This window comes from Chelonia mydas, chromosome 20 (genome assembly GCF_015237465.2).
Source record: "Chelonia mydas isolate rCheMyd1 chromosome 20, rCheMyd1.pri.v2, whole genome shotgun sequence".
In the NCBI taxonomy this organism is placed as follows: domain Eukaryota; kingdom Metazoa; phylum Chordata; order Testudines; family Cheloniidae; genus Chelonia; species Chelonia mydas.
This window is the reverse complement of record NC_051260.2, coordinates 532,151-558,911: the sequence shown is the minus strand read 5'-3', so window position 1 is coordinate 558,911 and position 26,761 is coordinate 532,151. Positions and strand designations below refer to the sequence as shown.

The 26,761-nt window shown below is 42.3% G+C and overlaps 1 protein-coding gene across 9 annotated transcripts in view; it reads right to left on the bottom strand.

The window, feature by feature from the left end:
• Positions 1-26,761, bottom strand: part of DIP2B (disco interacting protein 2 homolog B) — a 127,901-nt gene that overhangs the window by 58,643 nt on the left and 42,497 nt on the right. For all 9 annotated transcript variants that reach the window (XM_043533181.1, XM_037883752.2, XM_043533184.1 and 6 more), the window contains exon 2: positions 11,444-11,515. In XM_043533181.1, coding sequence (XP_043389116.1) covers positions 11,444-11,515 — 72 coding nt within the window. The remainder of the gene's footprint in view (positions 1-11,443; positions 11,516-26,761) is intronic.

Sequence of the window (26,761 nt, the reverse complement as noted above, 5' to 3'; positions counted from 1 at the left end):
AGTTTTGGGAAGAATCAAAGTTAAGGAGCAGCAAAAATTTTGGGGTCACTCATCCACAACTTCAATTTTTGTTACTAAACAGAATATAAGTTTTATACAAGTTAAAATAAGGACTCAGGTGTAGCCTCCATCCAGGAATTTACATTAACCAGAAATAAAACACAGTTACCAAATGAGTACCATGACAGATCATACTTCAGTAATGCCTTTCATCTTAGGATTTTGAAGCAATTTACAAACAAAGCTTCAACTCCCTCCCCCCCCTCCCCCACACACCCCATGAGGTAGACAAGTTTTCAATGTACATCTGGGGAAAAGGAGACCAAGAGAGGGTAAGTGACTGGTCCAATTTCACAAACTAGTTAGTGGCAGTGATGAAACTGACGAGGCAGCCAAGACACTTATTACCTGCCATTTTGCAGACCAGCACATCAGTGGCAGTATATTTGTGTATCCCCTCACAGGCACTTCAATACCATGGTTAAAAATGTGGTATGAATCTAGAGCTTGTCTATACAGAAAAGTTTACTGGCAGAACTATATCGCTATAGTCATACCAGTATAACTCCTTGTGTGGACACTCATATTCCCAAATAAGAGGAGTGGCAGGAGGCTTAAAGAAGTGCATGGGGCATCCTGAGCATCTCAAATGAAAGAGTTAACTGAAGGGGCAAGTCTTATTTTCACTTAGCTTTACACCCAGAAAGTGGTTAAGAGCATCAATAAACAATAAGCTGACTGGAAAGGGAGGAAGTATGGATTTGGGGTAAAGGTGCAGGACTGGGAGCCAAGAGAGCTGGATTTAAATCTGGATTTGTGCAACTTCTGTATTTAACATGCTTCAAGTCTACCAATTTGCAAAAGAGGTCAGAGCATTCAGCTGTATCTCAGGGATAACAAGGCTACTTTAATTAACATTTGTGTTTGTAAACTGATTGGGAGATTCTTGATTAAAAATGTTTAGATAATTTACAATTCAAAACAAGTAACAAAAGAGCTGCAACAGCGGACTGTGTGGGTGAATATGAGCACTGTCACCAAACGAGAATTTCACCATTTTGAAAACATAGCTGAATGTTACTTAACAGGGACAGTGACCCAAGTCTGTTACGCTCCAGCCCAGCCTGGTAGCCTTCAAAAGTTACCATCTGATGAGTTTTCAGTGGTGTATAATGAGCCTGGTGGTTTGCCTAGTTCTCAGTTCCCAGGTGGTACACACCAGACACTCCCAGCTAGTAATAATTGTTCCTATATAGCTTGTTTCATTAAGGGTGCCATCAAGACTGAACTCACCCCTCCCAGCCCGAGAAGTGGACTCTCCATCTCAGGATGGAGATACGCGGGCGAGGAAGCTTGCACCATTGCTGCTTGGGCTGAATCGCTTTGGAGGATTTTTAAACCCTTCTGCACTGTTACTTTCGTATCTTTCACAAAGCACCAACTGCAAAGGGTATGGATTTAAAAACGTTTAAACACTGAAAATACTGAAAACCCTAGACTATCAGTGGGAGAATACTTACTGCAGAGAATTTAATCAATCGATTAGAACAAGTCACTAGATTATGCTGTAAACCTTATTAGCACCAAAGCAGCACATATACCTGTGCATTACCAGCCTTTTCACAGTCCCCAGTCCCGAAACTGGATCCATGTGGTAGATTTTTACACTCCTGGGAAGCCCCATTGGGACTCTGCCGTCATAGAAGGATCTGTGATGTGGACCATTATAAATACAGACCCAGAGTCTTAAACTGTAAGCTCCTCAGGCAGACTGTCTTTTTATGCTTTGTACAGTGCCAAGCACATCATCGGTCTTAAAGAAATTAATAAGCAATCTGAATGCCAATGACAGTCAGACATCTTCCTTGTGTACCATCTGAACAAGCTCCTCTTGTCCAAGATACAAATTACATTAAATGACACACTGAAGAACTGCACTTTTGCTTAAAACTTATCCATGTTTGTGTCTTCGTCATGTACAGGGAGGTTTTATTCAGAGCCAATGAAGAGACAACTTCAGTAACTAACAAAGCAGCTTAAAGCTTCCTCCTGTTCACTTGACAATTTATTTAGGACTGTAAGTAACCACTAGATGTCAGCAGCACAGTTAAACACCGTTCTTTAAAATGAACTATTGAATACACTTTAATTTCTTGCTTCCAAGATGCAAAAGCTTTGTTTATTCCACAGGACATCATAGTGTAGTCATGACCGTTCGTTTACATAGGGATCAAATGTATCCCTAACTCACATGAAACCTCAAGATCTAGCTCTTTGTTTAAATATTGTTGTTATATAATAAGGTGTACGAGTACAAATTAATATAAAGCACATAAGCAGGATTCAGAGATCTGGGAAGAAGCACATATTTATAGTACATCATATACAGTTACATAGCTCTCTGACAAAGCAGCAGAAGTGAGCTAAGCTTGGCAGATGTTAGATGACTTTATTTAGCATTCCCTTCAGAATAATCCTGCTACAAGCTCCAGTTTCTGCTGGCAGGACCTGGATACACACAAGCACCATGATGGTTGTATTTTATATGGGTTTTATAGGATGCAGTTGATATTTTAATTGCCATTTGATTCTAGCTGAACATGCTGCTCCCCCACTCCCTCCCTCTCAGTAAGGGGAAGGGACACTTTATAAAGTGATTTTACATAAAAGAGCCAATAAAAAAATTCATATGTGATCAATAAGCCACAGCAGCCATGAGGGATACTTACATTAGCAATAAAGCCAAAGACAGGATAGGATTCATTTGACAAAAGAACAAACTGAAGAGCAGAAAAGCAGGTTAGCCTGCTAGTCTGTGTAAGGAATTGAACAAAAGCGTTAATGTTTGACTGGCTATTCCTTAAAATGATGCAGTATTGTCCAGCTATAAACCTAAAAAAACTGTGTGAAAAGCAAATGCCTGTATGAGGGATCTGCAGGTCAGTTTGGGCACCATTTTCTGAATGCAGGGTGAGAGCCCTTTTTCAGTAGCAGACATGTTGCATCAGGTTCAGTCTGTGATTATTGCTCCTTCCCCTCCATACCTGGAAGGCTAAGAACTCACTGGACATAACATTTTGGCCTTTCTGCAGGAGCCATCAATCAGAATAATCTCAAGTTATGCGCAGGGGCAAAATTATTTGACCTAATGGGGAAAGCTAGCTGATCTACATCTGGGTGAGACTCTGATGCCATGCACGGGCTTTAAAAAAAAAAAGTCGCATGTCCTGGATTAGAATTTTGGCTTTTCCTTTGTAACTCACTCCAACTTATCAGGGGAGCAAATAATTCCCCATTTATGGCAGCTGCAGTCAGATCTTATAAACAGGTGAAACTCCTTAAACCAATGTTGTAACCTGGTGCACGTGTCTAATTTACGTGGTTAGACAAAGCAGTGGTTAAATCACTGGTCTACTACGGAAGCTCCCACTTGGAACAGTGCAATGGTGGCAGATTTGAAGGAAAAGATTAGTTAAAACACCTATAGCACAGACCTGCTGATTGATTGGTGGCACATGACACAGGATGGAGAGGGAGAGCACTGTGGACTCAGACAGGAAATAAGTGACAAGTAGAAAAGCCGAATCTTATATAAAACTTTTAAAGAAAAAGCTAACCTGGGACTTGTAACAGAACAAACCATAGACAGAGGTGAGCCTATAACACGCACACGGGGAATGGGGGGGAGGGAAAATCATGCTTAGTAAAGCAAGAACATGAATAGTCTAAGACAGGGGTGGGAAAACTTTTTGGCCTGAGCGCAAAATCTGAGTATGGAAATTGTATGGCGGGCCTTGAATTCACACAAAATGGGGGTTGGGGTGCAGGAGGGGGTGAGGGCTCCAGCTAGGGGTGTGGGCTCTGGGGTAGGGCTAAAAGTGAGGAGGTCACGGTACAAGAGGGGGCTCTGGGCTGGGGTAGGGGGTTGAGGTGCAGGGAGGGGGGTCTGGCTGGGGGTGCGGGCTATGGGGTGGCACTGGGGATGAGGGGTTGGGGGTGCACGCCGGTGCTCCGGGCTGGGACCTGAGGGGTTCAGAGGGCAGGAGGGGGATCAGAGTACAGGAGGGGGTCAGGGATGCAGGCTCTGGGCGGCGCTTCCCTCAAGCAGCTCCCGGAAGCAGCGGCATGTCCCCCTCCAGCTCCTACACAGAGGGGCAGACAGGTGGCTCTGCGCGCCACCCTGTCCACAGGTGTCACCCCTGCAGTTCCCATTGGCCGCAGTTCCAGGCCAATGGGAGCTGCAGGGGTGGTGCTTGTGGAGCCCCCTGGCTGTCCCTCATGTAAGAGCTGGAGGGGGACATGCCGCTGCTTCTGGGAGCCACGCGGTGCCATAGCATGTGCAGAGCGGGGCAAGCCCCCACCCTGCTCCCCGGCTGTAGCACCAGAGCAGGGCAAGCCCTGTACTCTGCTCCCCGGCGGGAGCTCGAGGGCCAGATTAAAACGTCTGAACGGCCGGATGCGGCCCCTGGGCCGTAGTTTGCCCACCCCTCGTCTAAGGAAAATTTTAGGGTGAAAAGTACAGAAACTTGTTGGACCAAATGATAATACACACTCATGGAATTATGAGTATTTGTGATCTGAATTGGTCCTATAATGGTTAAGACAATTAGGACACTGACCACTTGAAATTTAGTCAATTTAAAGAATCTGCTAAAAGTAGTTTCAGCTTGTGGCAACAAGCTCTTACCCGTGCCAATTTCTGTAGATTAACAGTCACGTTACCCTTTCAAAAAAACAAAAAGAGAAAGAAAAAAGTGTTGTCCCCCCCACCCCCACACACAGTGTTGTAACACAGACCCACACAAACAACTGAGCTCAGATTTATTTTTGCAATCTGTCAAACTTTTGATATCAAATCTGCCGAGGAATCACTGCACGGAATTAAAGGAGATAATGATCAGCACAAACAGAGGAAAGGGGATTAGGTCTGAAACACCATTTTAGTTGCATGTTTCAGGATATTTACATTTTTTGCTTAGGGCTATCAGTATGGGAGTCACTGCAAGGCTGGTCTACGCTGACGGGACAGCGACCGTAAGATGCTGTTTCAGGCAATTAACAGAAAGAAGCTAAAGCACTTTATTTTTATGGATTAAACTTTTTGTCATTAATTTAATACTGATGAATACATTTATTTATCCTGCATGGGTGACCCTTCCTCATATACGCTTATAAATGAGGTATGGTTGTTGGTGGGGACACCGGCAATGGAGAGAAATCCCAGAGGCTCATGCCACGTTGATAATGCTGTGTAGTAACAGTTTAAATCTCATACTCCTATACCCATTACTTCTTCCATTCCACCCTACATGTCGAACACCCTACCTATCCCACCCTCCATTCATAACCCTCTGGGAAACTTACTTCTTCCATAAAGCATACAAAAAGCAGAGACCAGCAAAAGTTGTCACCACTATAGACATAAAAGGATACTAGGGGAGTACCGTCTTTGTGTCCCATTGCATCTCATATTGTCTGTGTATCTGGGGTATAAGCTCCTTGGGGAGGAACTGTCTCTCCTTACATCTTGTGCACAGACCACATCTCCTGTGCTCATTATTAATAATATAGCCTCTAGCAGGATACTATGTCCCACCCTGGCAGTGGGAGGAGATTGATTCCTAACTGGTCTTTTCTGTGCCTATCTAGTGGTGATCCTTGTAATGGTAGGCAATGGAAAGCCAAGTCTATCTTTGGTAAAGAGGGAGGAAGGGGTGGGTATTTTAGCTCACTCAAGACTCCATTTCATGTGTTTTCTGACCCCTCCAAACCAGTGTTCTGTACTCATCATTACATGCTCTGAGATGCTGAGGGCCCTCTACACCCAACTCATGTAATTTCTTTCAGCACTGGGCACATAATAAGGGCTTTCCTCATTTGTTTGCTGTTTACCTACAGGTGGTTAGTGTCAGCTGCACCCAGGGTAATTTGACTATGTTCTTGTATACTTCAGAAAGTGAGAAAGTAAAGCCTTTGTGCAGAACAGTCAAAGATTATTTTCCCCCTGAAACAAAGTAGTTTGCATTTTAAAATACCTTCCAAATTTTAGAGCAATTCTTTTTTGCTTTCTGTTTTGCATTTTAGAGCTTTGATAAACTCTGCCTTGCTCCTAATCTAGCAAACACACAAACCAAAAATATACAAACCCTATAATCCATTGGCCATAAAACAGGATCTATGTTCATTGAACGTTATTCCTGCATGCCCAATCCTCCAGCAATTTTCACAAGGAATATTTTGGACTAGTTCATTAACTTTCAGATGTTTGTGTGATATAAGGACTATCAGAAGGAATATTAACTGCATGCAAACCAATACACACACTGTGTTCTCTCTCACTAGGAGATGTTGTAGAAACCTGGGATCAAGTCAGAGTCCTAAAGGAAAGCATGTGCACATTGTGCAAGGGGAAGGGAGAGAAGCCCAAAATAAAGAACAAAGATCAGCAGCGTTACAGCACAAGGATTATTTGGAAACATGAAGGCACCAAAAATTCTGGCAGATTCAGACATCTGTTTTGTTTGCAGAATTCCTTGTTCCCCAAAAAAACTGCCAATGAAAGATCTGCAAGCCTTTAATGCATGTTTAATGGAAGTCTTCATGACAATCCCCAATAATGTAGTTTCTTATTAACGTGAGGAGGGGGTAAGAACTCTACCTGATGCAGACAAAGGTTCTGACAGTAAATCAGGGCTTGGTGAACATCATTTCCTTTATACATAAGGAGAGGATTCTTTTGTCCTATCCTTAAGAACTGATTACATAATGCATCATCTCCAAAAGCAAGAAAACAGTGTTAGCTAACAGAGTGTCTGGTTGCAAGAGTTGCTAATTTTGGCAACAAGGTTTTCTTGCATTTGCACTCCCTGAGCCAAAGAGCTGTATATGCTTTGCCAGGTTTGCAGCGATCTGAGGAGGACAGCAGCTCATTAAATTAAGCGAGGAAGCAAATATATCCTAGTCCACAACAAGAATCAAACTCAAGTGATGCATGAGGTGCTATATGTCTCATCTACAGGTCTCCCAATGCTAACAATAAGCATGGTTATTAAAGAACTCTGCAAAATATTGCAACTGACAGGGATAATACTAGAGGAAAACCCCATTAAGCCATGTAATGGATTTGCCTTGCTTATAATGTGTATTTAGAAATCCATGTCACCCACTAATGGAAATAAATCCAATACCACTGGGTCATCACGTGGATCCAGAGGCTTCCAGTTATCCTCCTGGCAGAAGTGACTTTCCGACATACAGATTACTAGGATATCACACCAGTTTTTCTTGTGTCCTGTGCACTTCTGACAGTGCATCTCACTTGACCCCATCCAGAGTAATGGGCATCAGGACACACCCCACTAGGCCCCAATTTCTTACCACCATGCCAACCTAAATTCAGCTGTGTTCATTCTACCCTCAAGTGAACATGTGCTTCCTGTTCTCTAAGAGAATTGTCAATGTCCCTTATCTGAACTGCCTCTTTTACCCTTCCTGCAAGAGTGCACACTTCGCAAATGACATCCCTGACAACCTTTCCCTTTCCAGCATCTACCAAGCAGGAGGCGGTTAACGCCAATGAGACATAAGCAATCCAAGCAAATAGCAAGCTCCTATAAAGATGAAGGTCCTAATCAAGCCAAACAAGGCTCACTCGGTGGCTTGAAGCCTTCGGGTGATACCTGTCTCCACAGATGGCAGTGGAACTGAAAGACACAGTTGTTCTCTCATCCCCTATGGTGAACGTTTATCATAGCTGCAATGTACTTTTTAAATGTCCTACAGAAGCATTCAGCCACCGCCAAAGGCTCAGCTCTGCCTCAGCAATGGGAGGTCCAAATGTCAGCCCTACACCCACAAAGCAGTTAGGCCCCTTTTCATCTTACAGGGCTGTTTGTGGCTCAGGCTAGCTGTTCCTTTTTAAGTCACAAACTGTGGTATAAATATGAATTGAGGCGGTCCCCCTTCCCTCTATTTTGGTCCATGCAGCATTCACAGATAGCGTTTCTGAGGTCATGTCTACACAGGTACAGTCAGGAAAGCTAAGGCCAATCCTACTAAAGGTGACTTCATAACTTTAGTTGATCCGCCTTAATTTTCCCAAATAGCCCCATGTGGACAAGCCTTTAATATGTATGAACTGTGATGTCTGTTACATTAAGATTCCGCACAGCCTACTTAGCAGCTGTCAGCAAATGTAGAGCAGCGAGTAAGTCCAGGATCATAGCCCCAGTATGCTAGTTTATGAAAAAATGGATGTTACACTAGGAAAATGAATTTCTCAAAGGACTAACATTGTTGTCCTACCTCAAACAGGGAGGCAACTCCCAGAGGCCGTGTGGCATAGTGGACTGGGCACAAGGATAGGAGAAAAGGTCTCCGAAATTCTGATCTTGACTTTGCCACTGACTTGCTGCAGCACATCACTGTATCTCTCTGTGCCTCGTTTCCCCCACATCTGTGCTACTCTGAAATCTTACAGAGTGACGTGCCTGAGCATTAGTTAACATTTGAAAAGTGCTTTAAGAATGTAATGCACTAATTAAGTGCTGAGGATTGTTATAATTTTCTTCTGAAGACGAAAAATCAATTCTCTTCATGCCATCAGAGGGGGAAAACATCAGACCCTTTTAAACTAAGGGACTAATCCTGCATTGCTTATGCATGTGTAAATCTCACTGATTTGCCAGAGCAGAGACTGCTGGACTGGGCCCAAAAAGAGCCACAAGACTGTCAGAATGGCAGTAGTGAATTCCACCTTAATTAGTGACATGGTATCTGGCCCTAGTTTCGCCCAATGCTCTGGCTCGCTCCCCTGCCTTGAGAAGCACGTCAATTAGTGCAGCAGGACCATGCACAGTTTCTCCAGACATTTTCCCCCCTAATTAAACATTTTCCAAAATAAACATGCATGTAAAGTGACAGGCACAAGGGGCCACATCAGTGCATACGGAGCTGCTTATGGAATTACTGCTATTGGTCCTGGTTGCCGCATACTGAACTCCAAGCCAAGAGCAAATCTGTGAAGAGAAGTGGCTTGAAGGTGTGAAAGGAGCCCACATACCCCAACTTCCTCAGGGCCAAAGACTTCACCAGAATATGCCTTGAGTCAACAGAGCTTGCAAGATCTGCTCGATGGATCCCTGCTTATAAGGATTAGTCTTGGTTAAACCCAGACATGTCATTCTATATTTCTTCATTAATACAATACTGATAAGATTTGACTGTCACCTCATCAAATCTAAGAGAAATTTCTATCAAACAGCTGTCTAGTCAGGCACCCCTCAGCTGCGTATGACAGTTTCAAAATGCAAGGTCAAAATAGGATTTTTGCTTATATTGCTTGCGTCAATGTATTAGGTTGGTAACAGCACACTCTGTCCATTTCCATAGCCTTTGTATTTAAAATATTTACTGTAGCAGTAAGTCACTCCAGTGACTAATACTGGGAAGCAGACCTTCAGATGAGAGCATATTTGAGCTATTGTTCTATGAACCAAGAAAAGGTGAGAAATCTAACCGAGAGAGAGCAGATTCTATACAAAAGAGATGTTACACATGACAATGACAGAGTTCTTTTGTTTTGAACTCCAGATGAATACCACCGGAAGTGAAAAGAATCAATGCCATTTCAAAATAAATAAATAAATGAACACATGCACATTCACAATCTGCTCAAAGCAGTGCTGACAAGTTGACATTAAATCAAAGCCCTTTAACCTCTACCCTTTTGGGCATTAGTTCACTATCAGTCAATTACAGTAACAGTTAAGTCATGGAGCACTCTGTCATACCAATTCACTTCTGATCCACAGCAAAAACCAAGCAGCTTTGATTTTTTTTTTAATAAAGACTTTCCAGTGTATCAATAGTGCAACTATTTTTGCACAAGTATCCTGCTATTAATTATTGGAGGTGCTTTAGGCCTTGCCCTAGAGAGGAGTTTACAATTATCCATCTCTAATTATCCTACATTCAGAGCCAGCCCCACTGCTAAGGATCTTTGAATAAAAGAAAACGAACGTAAACAAAATGACAAGTGAATTCAGCGAGTCTGGTAAATAAGGCAACACGGCCAATTATGAAGATACCAGTACCTCTTTAGCAAACATGAGGAACGGCTTCAGAGAGCATTTGTAGGGCAGGACTTATGAACTGGCAAATTAACTTAAACAATTTTTAGACCGTTTTTTATAGTCCACCTTTTGACAAAGGCCTCGTGAAAGCTTCTGCAATTGGAAACTTCCTTTTTTCTCCAAATAATGTTCTGCTTCACTTGACCATAACCATCTCAGCCCATAAAAGCAGATGAAGCTGGAAACCCGCAGCCTAGTCATAAGGGTAAGTGTTTCCATGGTGCTCATCAGCACAGCTGTGGGGTGCTCAGATACTAATGTGCTAATTGTGGCCCTGATCCCACCTACGCAGGCAGAACCTAGCACCGATACAGAACCTCATGGACAAAATTTGGACTCCTCATGGATGTAAAGGGTCCATCTGCAGGTTTGAGGCTTGTACGTTAAATTTGGCCCTGTACATTTTAAAAAGGAATCCCACATTTCATAATTCAAGGCCAAGCCAGTGAGCTCTGAAGGTCAGATTCCCACAGGTCAACCTCCAAGCGAGCCAGTGTCCATTCTGCTTCTGAGGTAGACAAGATGCCATTCCAGCATTTCCACAGTAGGTTTTTTAGCTCTCAAACTTAGGAAGAGAGATGAAATAGCCCAGGCTAAGTAGCTCTAGCTCTCTTACGCAAGAGCGCCCCCCCCATCCTCCCCAGGCACACCACCCCTCGCACGTACGCACCCCTGATACAAGCAGAGGGGAAAACAGGAAGGTGCCCAGCTCCTATCCAGAAAAGTGGATTTGCTGCGAAGCTTACGCTGCTGAACACGCTGGATTACCAGCCATGGAGACAGAAGGGCGTATATATCTGCAGAACACGTACGGCACAAGCGGCATCACTGCAAGCTTCCTCCACGTTGCTCCAGAGGGATACTCTGAGGATCAGAGGGGAGCTTGGACTTCATGGCCGGTTCAAGCCCTCGACTTCTCAGTTGGTAAGGGAGAAAGAGCTGCCGGTGCTGGTGTTTTGCTTTTCAGTGAGATCACACGCCCCAACTGGGAAATGCTCTGAGGCGCATGAAACTTCATACAGGCCAAACACCCACCTGGTGGGAACGTTCAGGAACCTCTGACCTGGATATGAACCAGCAACCTAGAGGTGAAAGGCTCTATTGCCTATGACTCTACTGCTGCCATCTGGCCCCCTACCATGGAACTGTGAACCAATTAAAGCAAACTAAACTGAGGCAAGGGCAATCTGGAGTTGACAGGTAAGTGATCCAAGCCCTCAGCCCCCATCTTCACTTTATAAGACCCCTTTAATGACAAGGCTGATGCAGTAAATCAAAGCTCTTAATCTGGACCGAGAGACCGTACTTACCATGTGTCTGTGGGATGTACGGAGCCAGCAGCTTTGCCCTTTTCTTCTCATACCCCTTCTGTGTGATGTCCCCTAAAATCAAACAGGAAAGTCACGTTACCTTGTCCTTGATGTGCTCTGTTGCAAGAGGATTTTAGCTGCATGGCCTTGCCGCACAATAATGGGCTTTGTGAGGTGTCACCATATGGGCAGCAGGAATGACTTATAAGAACCAAGTGTTTGTCAAGGTATTGCAGTCTTATGATTTACTCACAGAAGTGAAAGATGGAAGCAGACTACTGGGTCCCTGCTAGATCAACACCCTCAGCCAGTGTTCCCTACTGTGCATTTTTCTAAGGGTCTCAGGTTTAATTTTAATTCAGCTAAACAATGGGGCTTTCACCTCTTCCGTGGAAGCAACGGTTTAATATATACCCCTTCAATGGGGTGATTTGAATCAGAACTGTCTTAGCAGGGGATCAACACTGTAAAAACCTACAGTGAAAACCAGCTAGCTCAGGCACCACAGGACAAGGCCCAAGGACAAACTCACCCAACCAGACGCCAGCAAAAGGGAACAATTCCCCTCTGCTAAAGGGAACAGGGGGAAAGGCAATAGCAAACGCAGAGCTTAGTCACAATAAACCAACCAACGAAAGAGAGGCTTGCAGCGGACCTTAACGAGAGCTGATGAGGGACTACGATCAGCCCATTCCAGAAGGAAATGCTTCACCCTGATCCAAAAGTAAACTTAGAGACAGACTCACCTCAGGTGACTGAACTGTCCAGCAAGGATGGGCAGATCACCAAGCATTTATTGTGAATGGCAACACCTCAGTACTTAGGGTCTTATATACCAACACTATATTGTGTCTTCTGCCTTACTGATATCTAATGCAGTTCACAGGGTCTCTATTTACCTATCTATTTAATGGGTATAATACCACTACTTGCCTCTCAAGAGTGCTGTACTACGTAAGTGCTTAAAGGTTCAAAGAGAAGGCCCCATACAGAGAGCAAAGAAATAAGAGACCTTTTTCTAAAAATACTAATCTGTCTGACCCACGAGAAGTACCATCTGGCTGCTGTCTTTTACTTTAATTTCTCGCATTACATCTGAACCGCAGAAAAGAGACTGAAACCTTGAAGGGATTACAACAAAAAAGCCCTGAAGCATTTCAAGCCTCTTTGTAGTTTGGCCCATTCTTGTAACCTTATCTCTCAGGAGCCAAAAGGTTGGAAGTGATCAAACACACAGCAGGGAGAAAAACAGAATTCTTTGGTACTATGGAGTATAGCCAGAACCAAGGCCAATATCATATCAAGAAACCACTGATCACTTACAGCATTTTCTTTTTTACAGTGATTTGTTGTTGCAAAAATAGCAGATCGTCAGACACCGTGAATAGGACGGGGATAGCACGGGCAGCAGTGCTACAAGGCTCCCCAGCCTTTTCCCACTAATGTCCTTCAGCTCTGACTTGGAAGGTCTCACCTTAGAGGTGATGAAAAGTTCAGTTTCTGTGGCCCTGTCCTCTGCTGAAATTGCAGCCAAAGGGGCCAATCAGTATCAATCGGGAAGGTGATTTTGTGGCATGGGCACCTGTTCACTAGGAAATGGAACAAGATCGCTTCATTGACATTGGAGGGTTAATCTCAATTCTCGGTGCGTTTTTTAAAGGCACCTGGACACTAAGCGCTGAACACAGTGCTTGCTTTGTGCTGCTGGTACACACACAATGAATTTTATCTCAGCTTCTCTCTTTTATAGCATTTGAGCCAGGCCTCGACAAGTCCAAACAAATCAAGCAACAGAGAATTAAAATGTTCATGAAACAGAGGCCAACCAAAGTACAAGTTTATAAGTGTGATTGCAGTATGCAGCTGGTTAAATTAACCCAGCTCATGGGAAAGGTATGTTAGTATAACAAAACTACACCTTCAAAAACAGAAGCAGAGACAAAGGAGCTTAAATGCAGCTCCAGGATTCTGGTCTGCCCAGAGCACTCTGATAGCACTGTGCTAACGTCCACTTTACAAGTACAGGGATCAACTGTAGGTTTTCCAGGAGATTCTTAGCTATACATTTTTCGAGGCCAGCCTCTGTGTGACCGTGGGACTCCCCTACTGGATCTGTTGGGTGGAAGAGAGACTGAAGAGGCTGCCATTCCTATCTTCACTGGAAGACCAGGACTCCTGCACAGAGAGGGGCAGAGATCTTTTCCCTCCAAACCTAACCCATTTGCTTTTGCTTGTAATTCACTATTTGGCAATAGGGTGTTTTTTCTATTCCAGATTTAACAGGTATCCTTTGTGTTAGCGGTTTTACACTGCATGTAACAAAACACCGCTGCGGACTGCAGGAATTGCTATGGGGAGGGGGCAGCACAGAGCAGCCAGCACACATTCTGATACCAACACTCCTGATTTAAGGCTTGGCAATTTGTAATGATCCATTTTCTTGTTAAAATCTGGGCAGGAAAAGATGCTTGCATTATCGCTCACTCTCACTAATGGCGAGTCAGTGGATTGCTCACCATCTTCACTGAAACACGTAAGAGTTCCTGTTAATAAACCAGCCTAGAAAAATGTGAAGACGGTGGGAACATCTACTGAAAAACATGAAGGTAACTCAGACAGGCATCAGCATTAACCAACTGCAAGCTTAATTACCAACCAATCTGGAGGACCTATATGGTTATTTGGTGATTGGATAGTGCTGAGAACAGACTAACATACAAAATAAAAAATCTAAACCGGCACTGCAGAAACTGTCAAAAACGATCTATCCGACGTACAAGATCAACTTGACCTCTAGCATGAGAGATTTTATTTTACTTGCCCTTTACAGAACTCTAATGAAGAGCTGCGTAGGTTCTTGCAAGGCAGGTTTAAAACAGTGGAAAAGTTCCAACTTGATCAAATTTAGGAAGCAGAAATAAGGTCGAGATGCTCCATTCTTGTCCTGTGGTGCTGTAACTTGGTACTACTACGGGGTCTCCAAGCAGGGAGCTTTAAATCACCAAGTGCCCTGGCAAATCGGGTGAAATGAAAATCTCAATGATTTCCTCTACTTACATCCTTACTCACCTCTGTGCTGTGGCAACAGTGTTTGCCTTTCTGAAGTGAGCTGCAAGCCAGACAGACTTATTTTAAATCCAACCGGCGCTCAATGCTGCCATTTCACTACATGCATAAAGGTTAATGTCAAGCTCTGGAATGATGCTCCCTGGGGAAGGGAGGGGAAAGCAACAGAAGACATTGGATTGATCTTGCAGCTTTCTGAAATACTGCAGAAAGATTCCAATAGCATTTTGGCCTCATTTCAGCTTGTGTCCCTAACAGACACCATGCAGGCAAACCAAGGATCAGTAAAGAGATACTGGGGAAATTAAATATTTAAGAAATTACTTTAAAAATTGCTCCAGATTTATCATCTGGAATTAAATAAATTTTTATTTTATTTAAAAAACCCACTAAAATTGGCTCTTTTGTTTGCAGTTTATTTGCGGTATTTTAGGAAAATCCTTTTGTTTGCTGAACATGAGCTACAGCAATTAATTCATTGCCTTAAAATAGTGAAGATGACAACGGGAGCCACACGTTTTACCAGATTGAAACAGAAAACTCCTGTGTTCCACTGCACGCATCATAAACATCATTATAACAACAAATATAATCGTGTCACAATTTGCAAATTTGAAACATGAGTGAGTCTTTTAAGGAATCTGAGAAATGCATAAATAATTTAAAAAGTTTCAAGGGAAAAGACAGAAAAAGCAGTAGAGTGATATTAAAGCTCTAATATGCTGTTCACCTCACTGCACTCAATAAACCACATGGTTTCAGCAACTAGACTCTATGGTGACTGGCACTGAACACCACAATGGATCTTTCAGAAATCACTTTAGCAATACACGCATGCAGCAGCTGTTTAACACCACATGGAACGTTATACAAGAGTTTAGGACAGGCAGTGAAGAACAATTCTGTATGCAATTGAAGCTACAGGGAGAATATAGAGAGGCAGAATGTCATGAACCCAAACAGGAATCTGGACACAACACTGGGGCAATGCCTTAAAAAAAAGAGGTGCAGAACCAATTTACCACAAGTGATCAAGATCCCTTTCAAGTATCTTCCAGAATAAGACAGAATTCAGCAACATGGTATATAGGGGGTGATAGACCCACAAGCATCGTTTAGAATACAGGTTTCAGAGTAGCAGCCGTGTTAGTCTGTATCCGCAAAAAGAAAAGGAGGACTTGTGGCACCTTAGAGACTAACAAATTTATTTGAGCATAAGCCTCCGATGAAGTGAGCTGTAGCTCACGAAAGCTTATGCTCAAATAAATTCGTTAGTCTCTAAGGTGCCACAAGTACTCCTTTTTTTAGAATACAGATATTCAGGCCTGCCTGTAAAGGCCTATACTTTAAGAACTTAGGTGTATTTTTATCATTTAGCGAGTTACAGAGGTGCAAAAACAAAGAATCAAAATCAGTCTGGCAGTATATGGGCCTTATTTCACACTGAAATAAGGTAGAATTGGGTGTTTAGGAAGACAATCTTGTCCTGATAGTACCCATCACCGCCAGATAAAGAAATAGATCTTAAAATGGTTAAAGAAACTTAGTTTGATAGCATCCAGTCTGGCAAGAAATCACTTATCAGTGGTTATGAAACCCTCATTTCTGTACTGTTTTATCTTTATGGCCCCCACTTTTCTATTGTTAATCTGTCTGGTTCTCTAATTGTTCCTGTGTGCTGTATAATTAATTTTGCTAGGTGTAAGTTAATTAGGGTAGTGGGATATAATTGGTTAGAGAATTACGTTACAATATGTTAGGGGGACGCAGGGTAAACGCTCTGCGGCGTCAGAGCCGGGAAGGGGGACGCAGGGTAGAGATAAGCCCAGTTGGTGTGAAGGGCTTCGGAATACACTTGCTTGGAAACTAACCCCAATAAACATCACATTATCTGCACTTCGAACTTCTGGTCTTTTGCTGCTTGGGAAAGCCCTCTACCAGCATTTGCTTCCCACCCAAATAATTCTGTAAAGCTGAGCAAAGTCTGTAAATCCAGTAAAGAACTGCTCCTAAAAGCAACATGAGTTGGGATATAGAACTATGATTTAATTATTGTAGCCACACAAGAACTGTGCCTGCATTGATGTTACTAGTTCTCAGGGTGAGAGTCCCTTTGATAAATCACATGGGAGCAATTTACCTACAACTGTCTGAAATCTCTTGTCTTCAGTCCTAAAACATCCAAACTGGATCTGAATCTATTCAAAGCTGAAGATACAATAATAAAATACAGAACTGCTCCTTCTCCCTCCTGCCCATTCTGCTGATCTGCAGGAAATGGAAACAGTTGGATCTGAACATAAATAAGGATTTCCTCACAGAATGTGTCATAAATTGCAGCAACAGGAAGAGAGCAAGACAATAAGATTGCAATCTCAAGAACTGTTCCCTTCCATCACAGAAAGACAGCGATTTATGCAAAGGGAACTGGTAAAACTGCAAAGCTTTGAACCTTTTACAGCATGGAGTTCTTTCACATGATTTAGATGCCCTCAATAACCCCACCCCTTTTCCCATCTGCACAAGAACAAGACAGTAGACTCAGGAGGAAGTATTTACAAAAATAAATACAAACCATTTAGCTTTAAAAATGCTCATTCATCCCTAGGAAACAAGTTCAACAATAATCCTTAATGCTGAGGCATACGTTTGGCCTTCCTCCCAACTACAACACTTACTATTTATTTATATTCCATGTCAGCAACAGCCTTGCTTCCTCCATCTCTGATGGGAAAAGTCCTTCCTTCCTTCTCGGGAGAAAGCAAACCATCCATAACAAATCCATTACAGTAAGTATTTCATTTGCCTCTAATCATAGCCCCAGCATCAATCAAGCGGTTCCTGGATTCACATATACAATGTTCTTTCCTCATCCATCTCACGATTTCTCCTCGCCTTTGTAGGCCTGATCCAAAGAACATTGAGGCCTCTAGAAAGACTCCTATTCACGCCAATGAGTTATGGATCCAGGCTCTGTAAGCACAACACTAGACCATGAGTGGAAAGAGTCCCCCTAGACTCCCAGCACTGTCGTCAATCCCTGATGCCATGGCTTTCGGCTCTGCACATTCCATGCATGTGCAGAATGCTGCTGGCCACCTTTACATACACAAAAAAACTCAACCGCATCCTTCCCCCGACCTCAACTCCTCAGGAACCCCTAGACATTTCAGCAGCCAAGTCAAAACTGGCCTCCTTGTTTTTACAGCTGTTTTGTGGGCCCCACAGAACTGGGTCTCTGGCACCTTTTCCCCTCTGCACTGCCACCAGTGCTGGAGAAACAGCCTTTTCCTGTGCAGCTTCCTTCTGCATTTCCCCCTCTTATCTACTTCTATCATTCCAAATCTCTTGATACCACTGTTCCCCCTTCGCTCATGCACCCGTTCTTCCACCTCTGCCAACTTCCTTGTTTTAAAGGAAACTTTTCAAAGCCTATCATAAGGTTTGTAGGACAGACGCAACACAAAACAGATATGGAAGCTGTACTATGTTTTTCCACCCCAACAGCTAGCCAGTAAATCCCAAATGAACAAATGCTAAATTGTTCCTTCACCTACCTAAAACAGGTAATTTCACCAGCTGGTGATTTACTGATGCGAGAAGACTTGCAGGTGGTCTCTCTCTAGATAAGTGCTGTTTCTTAAAAAGTTAAAAATCTCCATTTTCCAGGAGAAAAAAATGATCCTGCAAATACTTACTCTTAAGCGCTGCCCCATTATGAGATTACCTGGGTGAGCAGGGTCTACTTGTATACGTAAGGGTTGCCTCTAATCTAGTCAAAGTGAGAAAGAATTTTGCTCCGTGCTGGTCTCCTGAGAGTTCAGTCATTTCCATCACATAACCCAAGAGGTGCTAATCTGTTAAAATTGTGCCACTAGGCATGCATACATTTAAACAACCTAGGACTCCCTAGTAAAATGTTAAACTTGGTGGATAAATACACTACCACTAACACAAGCTAAGCATCTGAATTCAGAAAGTTTGTTTTCTTTCCTTCCTGGAGCAAAGCCTACCCGTAAATATATACGGAAATTTCGAGTTTATTCAAGGGTTTATGGTTCTAGAGTTGAAAATCCATGATTATAAACTGTAATAAACTAAAAGGAAATAAGTAATTTGGACCAACGTTGGAATTACAATTTAATGAGAGAAGACTCTGGATTCTGTGTGTGTTAAAAGTTGGGGTTTTTTAAAATCCAACTCTCTGTAGAGCCAGGATTTTTAATAACCACCGTTATGGTGGGACCCTCAAAAACAAATGCCTTGATGGCTCTGCAGCGAGAGACTTGCTAACACTGGGTGTGTTGACATCACTGATGCAGCCAGTCCCACAACACAGCATTTGGCATGACAGGGAGCTACATGAATTTCAATTATTGCCGGAATAAAAATGAAGCACATTTTAATATTGGAACAGTGGGCATTTGGATTAGGTTTGGAGAATCAATATTTATCATATGGAAAAGAACACAATCAAGAAAAAAATATTCTCATCAAAATTATATTGGTATCAATGATACCCCTCAGATGCCTGGCAAAAGTGGGTATATAAATATCTTACATAGCTTGTCATGCCAATAAAGTCTAATCGAAATTAACTGAAAACTGAAAGAAAAATTTAATAGCTATAAAACAATTGGTTTAACATTAAGCCTTGTTTCTTAGTTGTTAGAATACACTTCGTTATAATCACATAATAGCTGACACACACTTTGCTTTTTACAGTATTTATAAATACATTTTAAAGGATCTTTTTAAAGCAGAACAGCTTTTAAAATTCCTTTTGACAGGATTTTTCTTCTATTCCTTCAAGGAAAAATGGTATTAACCTTCATTATACAAATCCATCTGCACGATCTGGCTCAATTTAGGGCACAGCAGGGAAGGGTTGTGATAGAGATAGACCAAATTCAGCATTGGTGTGAGCAGGTGCACAACTCTGTGGATCAAAATTTAACTGCACGAACTTACACTGGGGTGGAGATTGGGCCAATGAGTCACAAGTGATTGTCACACCAACACCAAAATCCTGCAAACAGAGGAGCCTGCAACTTCCCGACTAACACCACCCTGTGACTCAAGGCCACTTTTTAGCAATGGGATTCAATGATCCATTCTAAACAGCGGTCCTCAAACAGTGCAAGGTGGTAACACCAGCTAATCCAGCTATGCTCAGACAATGCTTCTTTCAACGTCCTCGTTCCCCTTCCCCCCACGGAATCAGAACACTGAATCATTCACTGTCTAACAATACCATAATCACTACAATGGCAAAATTAAGGGAAAAAATCACATAGGGCAGAAGATCCCCCAGACAAAGACTCCAAACACTTAAATGTGTCCAGTAACATATTAAATCTTCCAATGGGCTTGTCTGCATTTTAGAAATGTCAATATTAAGTGCTTATTTACAGATTCCAGTGAAGTATATTCCTGTACATGCTTTGTTACTGTAGTCAGTCTGAGGGATTTGTGAGCCCATGAGGATAATTTAACTGTTCTCTTCTAACAGTAAATATCATAATGGCTTACCATAAAAAAAAAAAAGGAATGAATCACTAACACCATGGCACCAATATCTCTCTTGCTTGTAAGTTATCCTGACATACTCTATTTCTGTTTGCCTACACCTGCCCCTGCTTTTCACTCCTATCTAACTCTTGCCCTGCAACGTATCTCTGTAATGTTCTACGACCTCTCCTGAAACAATGTCATTTAGTTCTAAAGACTTTGGGGACACAGTCTGTTTCAAAGAGGCTATACAAAATAAAGTCTGGTTTTGCTGCAATTTGACACAAAGTTTCTTGTCCTTGGTAGGAAAGATGCTGAATCAAATGGCAGAGCTAAAGCCCCAACACATACCCGGCAGGCAACCAATAGTTCTAGGCCTTGCCTAGATTAGGATTTGCAGAATACATTTAGCTAACACACATGAGAAGCTGAATGTAAAGAAGGAATGCTGTCTTTAACATGTGCTAAATTGGTTGAGTTAAAGCCTCAGGCTTAGGCTTCAATTCAACCAGCTTAGCATGTGTTAAAGGCAGCGTACCTTGTCTGCACTAGATTTTTTACATGTTAGTTAGAACATGTTGGTTAACAGGCTCTAACACCATACCTTTTATCTAGCCTAGACAAGGCCTCCAGGGCTAGGTATGGTCCCCAGCAGGTAAACTGCATATTAAAAGTCTTGTGCTTGTGACCTTTACTATTTCTTTATGATTCAGAATAATAGCCTCATTCTTCTTTACTGTGTTTTAATGTATTTATTTTGTCTTTTTTTAAGATTAAAAAACACACAGGTCTCTACTTCCTTCTTTTTACTGAAGAACGTCAGCTACTTTTGGAAGTCCTGGATGCCAACATCACAGCTCAAAGCTCAGACCTGAGCTGAAGTTCCCACAGTCCCCAACTGAGGACAGAGAGGGAAAAAGAGTCTCAACTTCCATCAACAATGAGCTTTTAACCAAACTCGGGGACCACAAACTCTGTTTCTAACACAATGTTGCTGGGCTCCATGTCCAGAACCACGACAGCCTTGTAACTACAGGCATGTTTAACAACATCAGACAGCACTCTAACATAGCATGTCCTGGTCTACAGCAGCCGAACAGTGTTAAAAACAAGTTGACATCATCCCCTAACTCTGTTAAAGGCCCACTGTTGATGCAGCCTTAAAACTCCCACACCTCTTTCATCTGGGAGACCTGCAGGTTTGAGCTGTGACGTCACCATCAAGGTTCTCCAATTATGATGAGAGTCCTCCAGTAAAAAGTGCCTGATATTTCATTCTTTTAAAATGAGGCTCTCTATATAGATCCTACAGAAACAGCGAAGTGCAGAAACAAATCAGTTTTGCTTTCCAGTTTTCTTTTAAAAAGCATCATCGTGTTCCCATTGAATTCCATGGGAAAGCTCTCATGGACGTCAGTGAGTGCAGCAGCAGCCTTACAAGGGCCTGCTCATTGAGTATTAGCATTATATTGCCTGTGTTACCAGTATTGAAAGCATAAGAAGATTATGACCAAACTATTTTAATTCAGCAGAGCCGCAGCCATGCATCCTCAGTGCAGACTTACGAAAGCATCTGTAGCACTGCATAGCAAACACAATGGGAATCCCTACAAATAAGATGGAACATTTAGAGATTTGTAATAAACAAGTTTAAACTCTTCTAATCACGTTTCCATTTTAAAAGTATGCCATCCAAGATGAGATTATGCCACAAAATTTAATCTATTAAATGTTCAGTGCTTCACGAACTGTTGTACTTGACTGGATCTATCAAGGTCATAATTAAGGCCAGAGAGTATACTTTAGCTTAGTAGATTACACTGTCTTAAATAGTGTTTAGTTATCTTACAATGAATTCACCTACTAAAAACTATGCTAAAGAATAAGAGGGTCTGTCTTAATCCCACAAAAGCAATTCAGAATCTCAGCTGACATTCTGTCCTTAATTCACCCCATTATGCCTAGGTATTATGGGTAGTAATCTTAAAAGCCATATGTGCTGAATCACCCAATTTGGTGAGCTAACAACAGGGTTCTAAATTAACCTCAGAGTTTCTTTATTTTAGTGTCTGAGAGTGAGGTAGGAATGATGGTGTCAGTGGATGGATTGAAAAATTAGATTTAAAATGTAATTATTTCTAGTTTAACTAGAAATAACTCAAGGTATGTTAACATCCTTTGCTTCAGCTTTAACCACTATATTAAAGCTCCCAAGCTCCTATATTGGATGTCTGGATTACCGAAGGTACCTGTAAACTGTTAGAGAAATTCTGTTCACTTACCAAAAACATGAATAAAATTACAGTATAACTACAGAAGATAAAGGAAACGGACTTCCCAATATAAAGGAAATACAGAGACATTAAATAACCATTATACAACCCTCATTTACTGAGCCTCAGTTAACTCAGACTAGTTTGCTCCAAGATGTCACTAACTGTAGACTAATTCCCATCCCTCAGGAAGCACACACAGCTCTCTCCTCGACTTGACTGCAGAAGTGCCTGGCTCTCTCTACTGAAATGAGGGGAACAACCCTAATTATTGAACCCTCCATTTTACAAAAGTCGCAGTCTCCCAAGACAGTTTAAAAATATCTATATATAGATATACACGTGTAATATCTATATAGTCACCTACACAATACCAAATGCTCATTTTATTTATCACAACAAAATAATATTTTTGATCATTTCAATACCCCCCCCCCCCCCGCAATAAAGATTAAAAGATGTGCACCTGATTCACACTAGGCAGCGTGGCCTAGTGCAAAATTTCTCGGTCTGCTAGGGGCCTATTGAGTGCTGGGCAAGTGACTTGACCTCATTGTGCTCCTCAAGAGCTATGTATGAAAAGCACCATATAAGAACTTGTTATTATTTTAATGAATTCCCCATTTGTCTTTTATTCCATAAATTCTCATCTGTATGAAAGTTCCTATGTTTGCAAAGCAGCCAATACTTATGTTAACCACTTGGGTTTTTTTATATCTCAAAACAGCATGTGCCTCTCATATCAGGTTTCATATATATTCTATATCTATATATATAATTTTGCAGATTCCAAATTTTTAGTATTTTTCTGTAGTGCGCTTATTGCATAAGTCAGAAAGGTTGGGTTCCTTTGTGCTACTTTAAAAACACCACCACCTAGAGATTTAAAAAACAAAAACAAGGCTCAAACTGAGGCCAGGTTGCAGCTGAGAGCAAATTTCTTACAGGAAATGGGGATTCCCAATGGAAGTGACAGAGCTCCTGTGAGCAGGCACCATTATGACAGTAACGTTCTTATCCATAAGAGCATACCTGTTTTAAACAGCTCTAGATCATTTTGCAAACAACATACTGCAGGAGGAGAGGAGGTTCCATGTTCTCAAAAGTCAGTTTCCTTGAGAGATCTCACGGGCAAGTTATTCAGATCGGTACCTAGTCAATTAAACCATCCCTGCAATTTATCCATGTGTAACAAGAAGCAATCCCGTGATATCTTTTTTTAAATTACTAGGCTTTGCCTTCCCCCAAGACCCTTTCTTAGCGAAAAACCAGTATTGACTGGAGTTCATACGGTAACTTTTAGGTTTTATTTTTCTCAACCCTGGTTAGTTCGCTCACACTTCCTGAGGAAGCTCTACAGGAGAGATATACAGACTGACCTTGGAATCACAGCATTTTTCTTTGTTCCTCCTTTGACACATGCAGGCTTCGGCCTTTGGTTTATTCCTGAGGCATTATAATTTAATTTGTATTATTAGCACCTTCAAGCCAAACCCAGATCAGGGAGCTGTATACAAACAAAGTAAGAGACAGTCCCCCTGCCCTGAAGGCCTTACAGTCAAAATAGATAAGACAAAGGGTAGGGAAAAGGAAGTAGTATTTTTCCTTTATGGCTGGGAATTAAAGCATAGAGAAGAGCTGGAACTCTGTGGCAGAAACAAGATTGGGTTCAGTTCCTGGAAGTCCCAAATGCAGTGTCTTACCTACAAGACCATTCTTCCTCTGTGAAGATGCTGAATATTTGTTGCTTTCACCTTCACATACATTAAAACAGGATATAAGAGTGCCAAGAAATAACTAAAGCTAGATAAACACTGTGGGGCCTTAAAAGTTAGAACAGGATGAAGTGTTTAAAGTGAAGCATTTCTTAGTAATGCTGGAAAAAATTACACACTAAGAACATATGGGTGGGTTAAACTTTAATAACCCAATGATTATGAAAATATTAAAATAATTTTGACGTTTGTTTCAAATATTTAAATAGTCTCATAAAAAGGTGTGTGTGTGGAAGAGGCAGTATGCAAGGAAATTAAAGCACATGGGGTTTGCCCCCAAAGTTGCAGAGAGACCAGTATGCAAAACAAACCAACCAAAAAAAAAAAAAAAACACACAAAACCCCACACACCCTCCCCAGAAATCCTTCATTTCTGATGATGCTTTAAGAACGCCTACATCCAGTGGGACAGAAACACAAGGATATCACTCTATTGTGGTGGGAAACCCGGATTTCATAACTCTCACAATGGCGGAATTTACAGCATAACAAAGGAGCAAGGTTTTCAATTCACACGTTTCCAAGAAAACTCACTGGATGAGTAAGGTTCTAGTCAAACAGTTGATGAAAATGCTAAAAAGAAAGGAGACGAGCTACAAGCATCTCAACTACCCGACAGCAGCTGGTCGTCTGAAGGCTTGCTGATAAATCAAACACTTTTGTGCCTCATGGTACCATTTACAGGAGGGCGCAGAGTGACTGAAGCACACGTATTTCTTCAAGAGGTTGCACCCCAGATTAAAAGAAAAAGGTCTTGTCTACACTTGAAATGCAACAGGAGTGCAGTTGTAGCACTTCACAGTAAACACCACCTTTGCTGACGGTCTCCCATTGGAGTAGGTAATCCATCTTCAATTCTAGACAAGGTTGTTTCTTCCCTCGGTTTAGCTTCTCCTCTCTTAATTGACTCAAATGGAAGCCTGATCAAGTTCTTGAATTCTTCTATTCTACAGCTCAGCTGACATTTCACCCTGTGGAAACAAGGTCTGTACTACAGCCAGAGAAATCAGCCTATGAAGAGAGTAACAAAGGAGTGACTATGGCTGTCATCTTTTGTGAGACTTCTATCACTCACTCTTTCAGGGTTTAGGACTTGCAATATTAATAGAGCTCTCTGAAGTGTGTTTTAAAGTTTCCAACACAGGCCAGATGCCAAAGGTGTCCTTTGTTTAGTAGCCTGCGCTCTGCAGATCCACCAGGCACGTTTGCAGAACTTCCAACAGACTCCGTGGTGTTCCAATGCTGAAGTTGACTTCAGAGCGGTCTTCACAGGGCAAAGGACACAACGGGACCTGCTTCAACCTACCTTTGTGCTGGCATTCCAAACTGTGCCACTCCTGTGGTTTTTAAGCTGATTGCAGCTAACGCAGCAAGTAAGAAAGAGTTGGCATTCTTTCTAAAAATCCTTGGTATGCATTTGATTTTTTATATTCCGAGAGCAAAACTAGCAATATTATTTAACTCTATCAGTAATATGGCTACAGTTGAGGAGTTAGCTGCTGAAAGCCTGGAAAGCCTGGGGAGGGTCCAAGTGAAGAGAAGAAGAATAGGAAGAGTTAACTCTTGCCTGGGGAGAGAGGTAATGCAGTATACCGTTTCAGTGCTTTCGCCACTAGGCTTCTTAGACCTGGCAAGAAACTTCCAGAAAATTCATATTAACACCGAGCTCTTACATAATGCTTTCCCTGTGCACAGGGCCTAAGTCAGGGTGGTGCCCATGTAACAAGAATGTGAGGCACCCAAGGAGTGGGAACTGGAGGACAGGCTCTTCACCTGAGGTGCACAATTCAAGGTGTGACTTCTACCAAAGACTGGACAACTGGAATTGAAGAAGGTTCGGACTATGAATAGCTTTGTGCTTGGGAATGGCAGCTGCTGTTTCTGAGAGTCTGGGGAGACCATTGCAGTACTCATGCTCCCTCCCTCCATGCAATGGCGAGAGATCAGACCACATCACAGTATACGAACCCCAACCAGCGATGAAAAGCAATATGGATGGAGGCTTTTTGAGAAGCCCTGGATTCTACCACCCAAGTGGCTAGAAGAGGAGGGCAGGATAACTACATTTGGAAAGGGAGAATGGGAACCCCCCCCCCCCCAAGGTATCCTGATGTTTTAGGGTGGAAAGGGGAATGCCCTTATTAACAGCAATAAGGCTTCCTCCCATCCTATCAGCACTCTAAATGGCTATTACACCTGATGTCGCTTTTGACTTCTGTTTCCCTTCTGTAAAGGAAATCTGACCGAGGCAGACACAACATTTGTCCAACTGCTCATCACCCACAGGGAGGCAACTTGGGAGTTTAACTCCTTTCAGTCCTGCTAGGCTACAAATAGCTAAAACAGTTATCAGTATCTGGAGACCCTTCAGCAAGGGGATAGACTGGTGGAAGACAGAACTTACACAGCACTTATTCTCCCGTCTACCAAAAGAAAGCCAACCTGAAACACTGTGCAACTAAGATTTTTCTCACTGCAAAGTACCCAGATGTGGAAACATGCTGTTCAGAAGCTCAGGCATTCCACCTTCTCTCACAGGGCAGAGAGTGGCAGTACCCTCAGATGAGGTACCAGAACATCTCTTGAGATAATTACAATATTTACAGAGGGAAAATGCTGTTCAGCCACAGCTGAATCAGCCAAGCATGATCCAATAGTGGCAAACACTGGAGAGTTACGAGACAAAAGCAGTG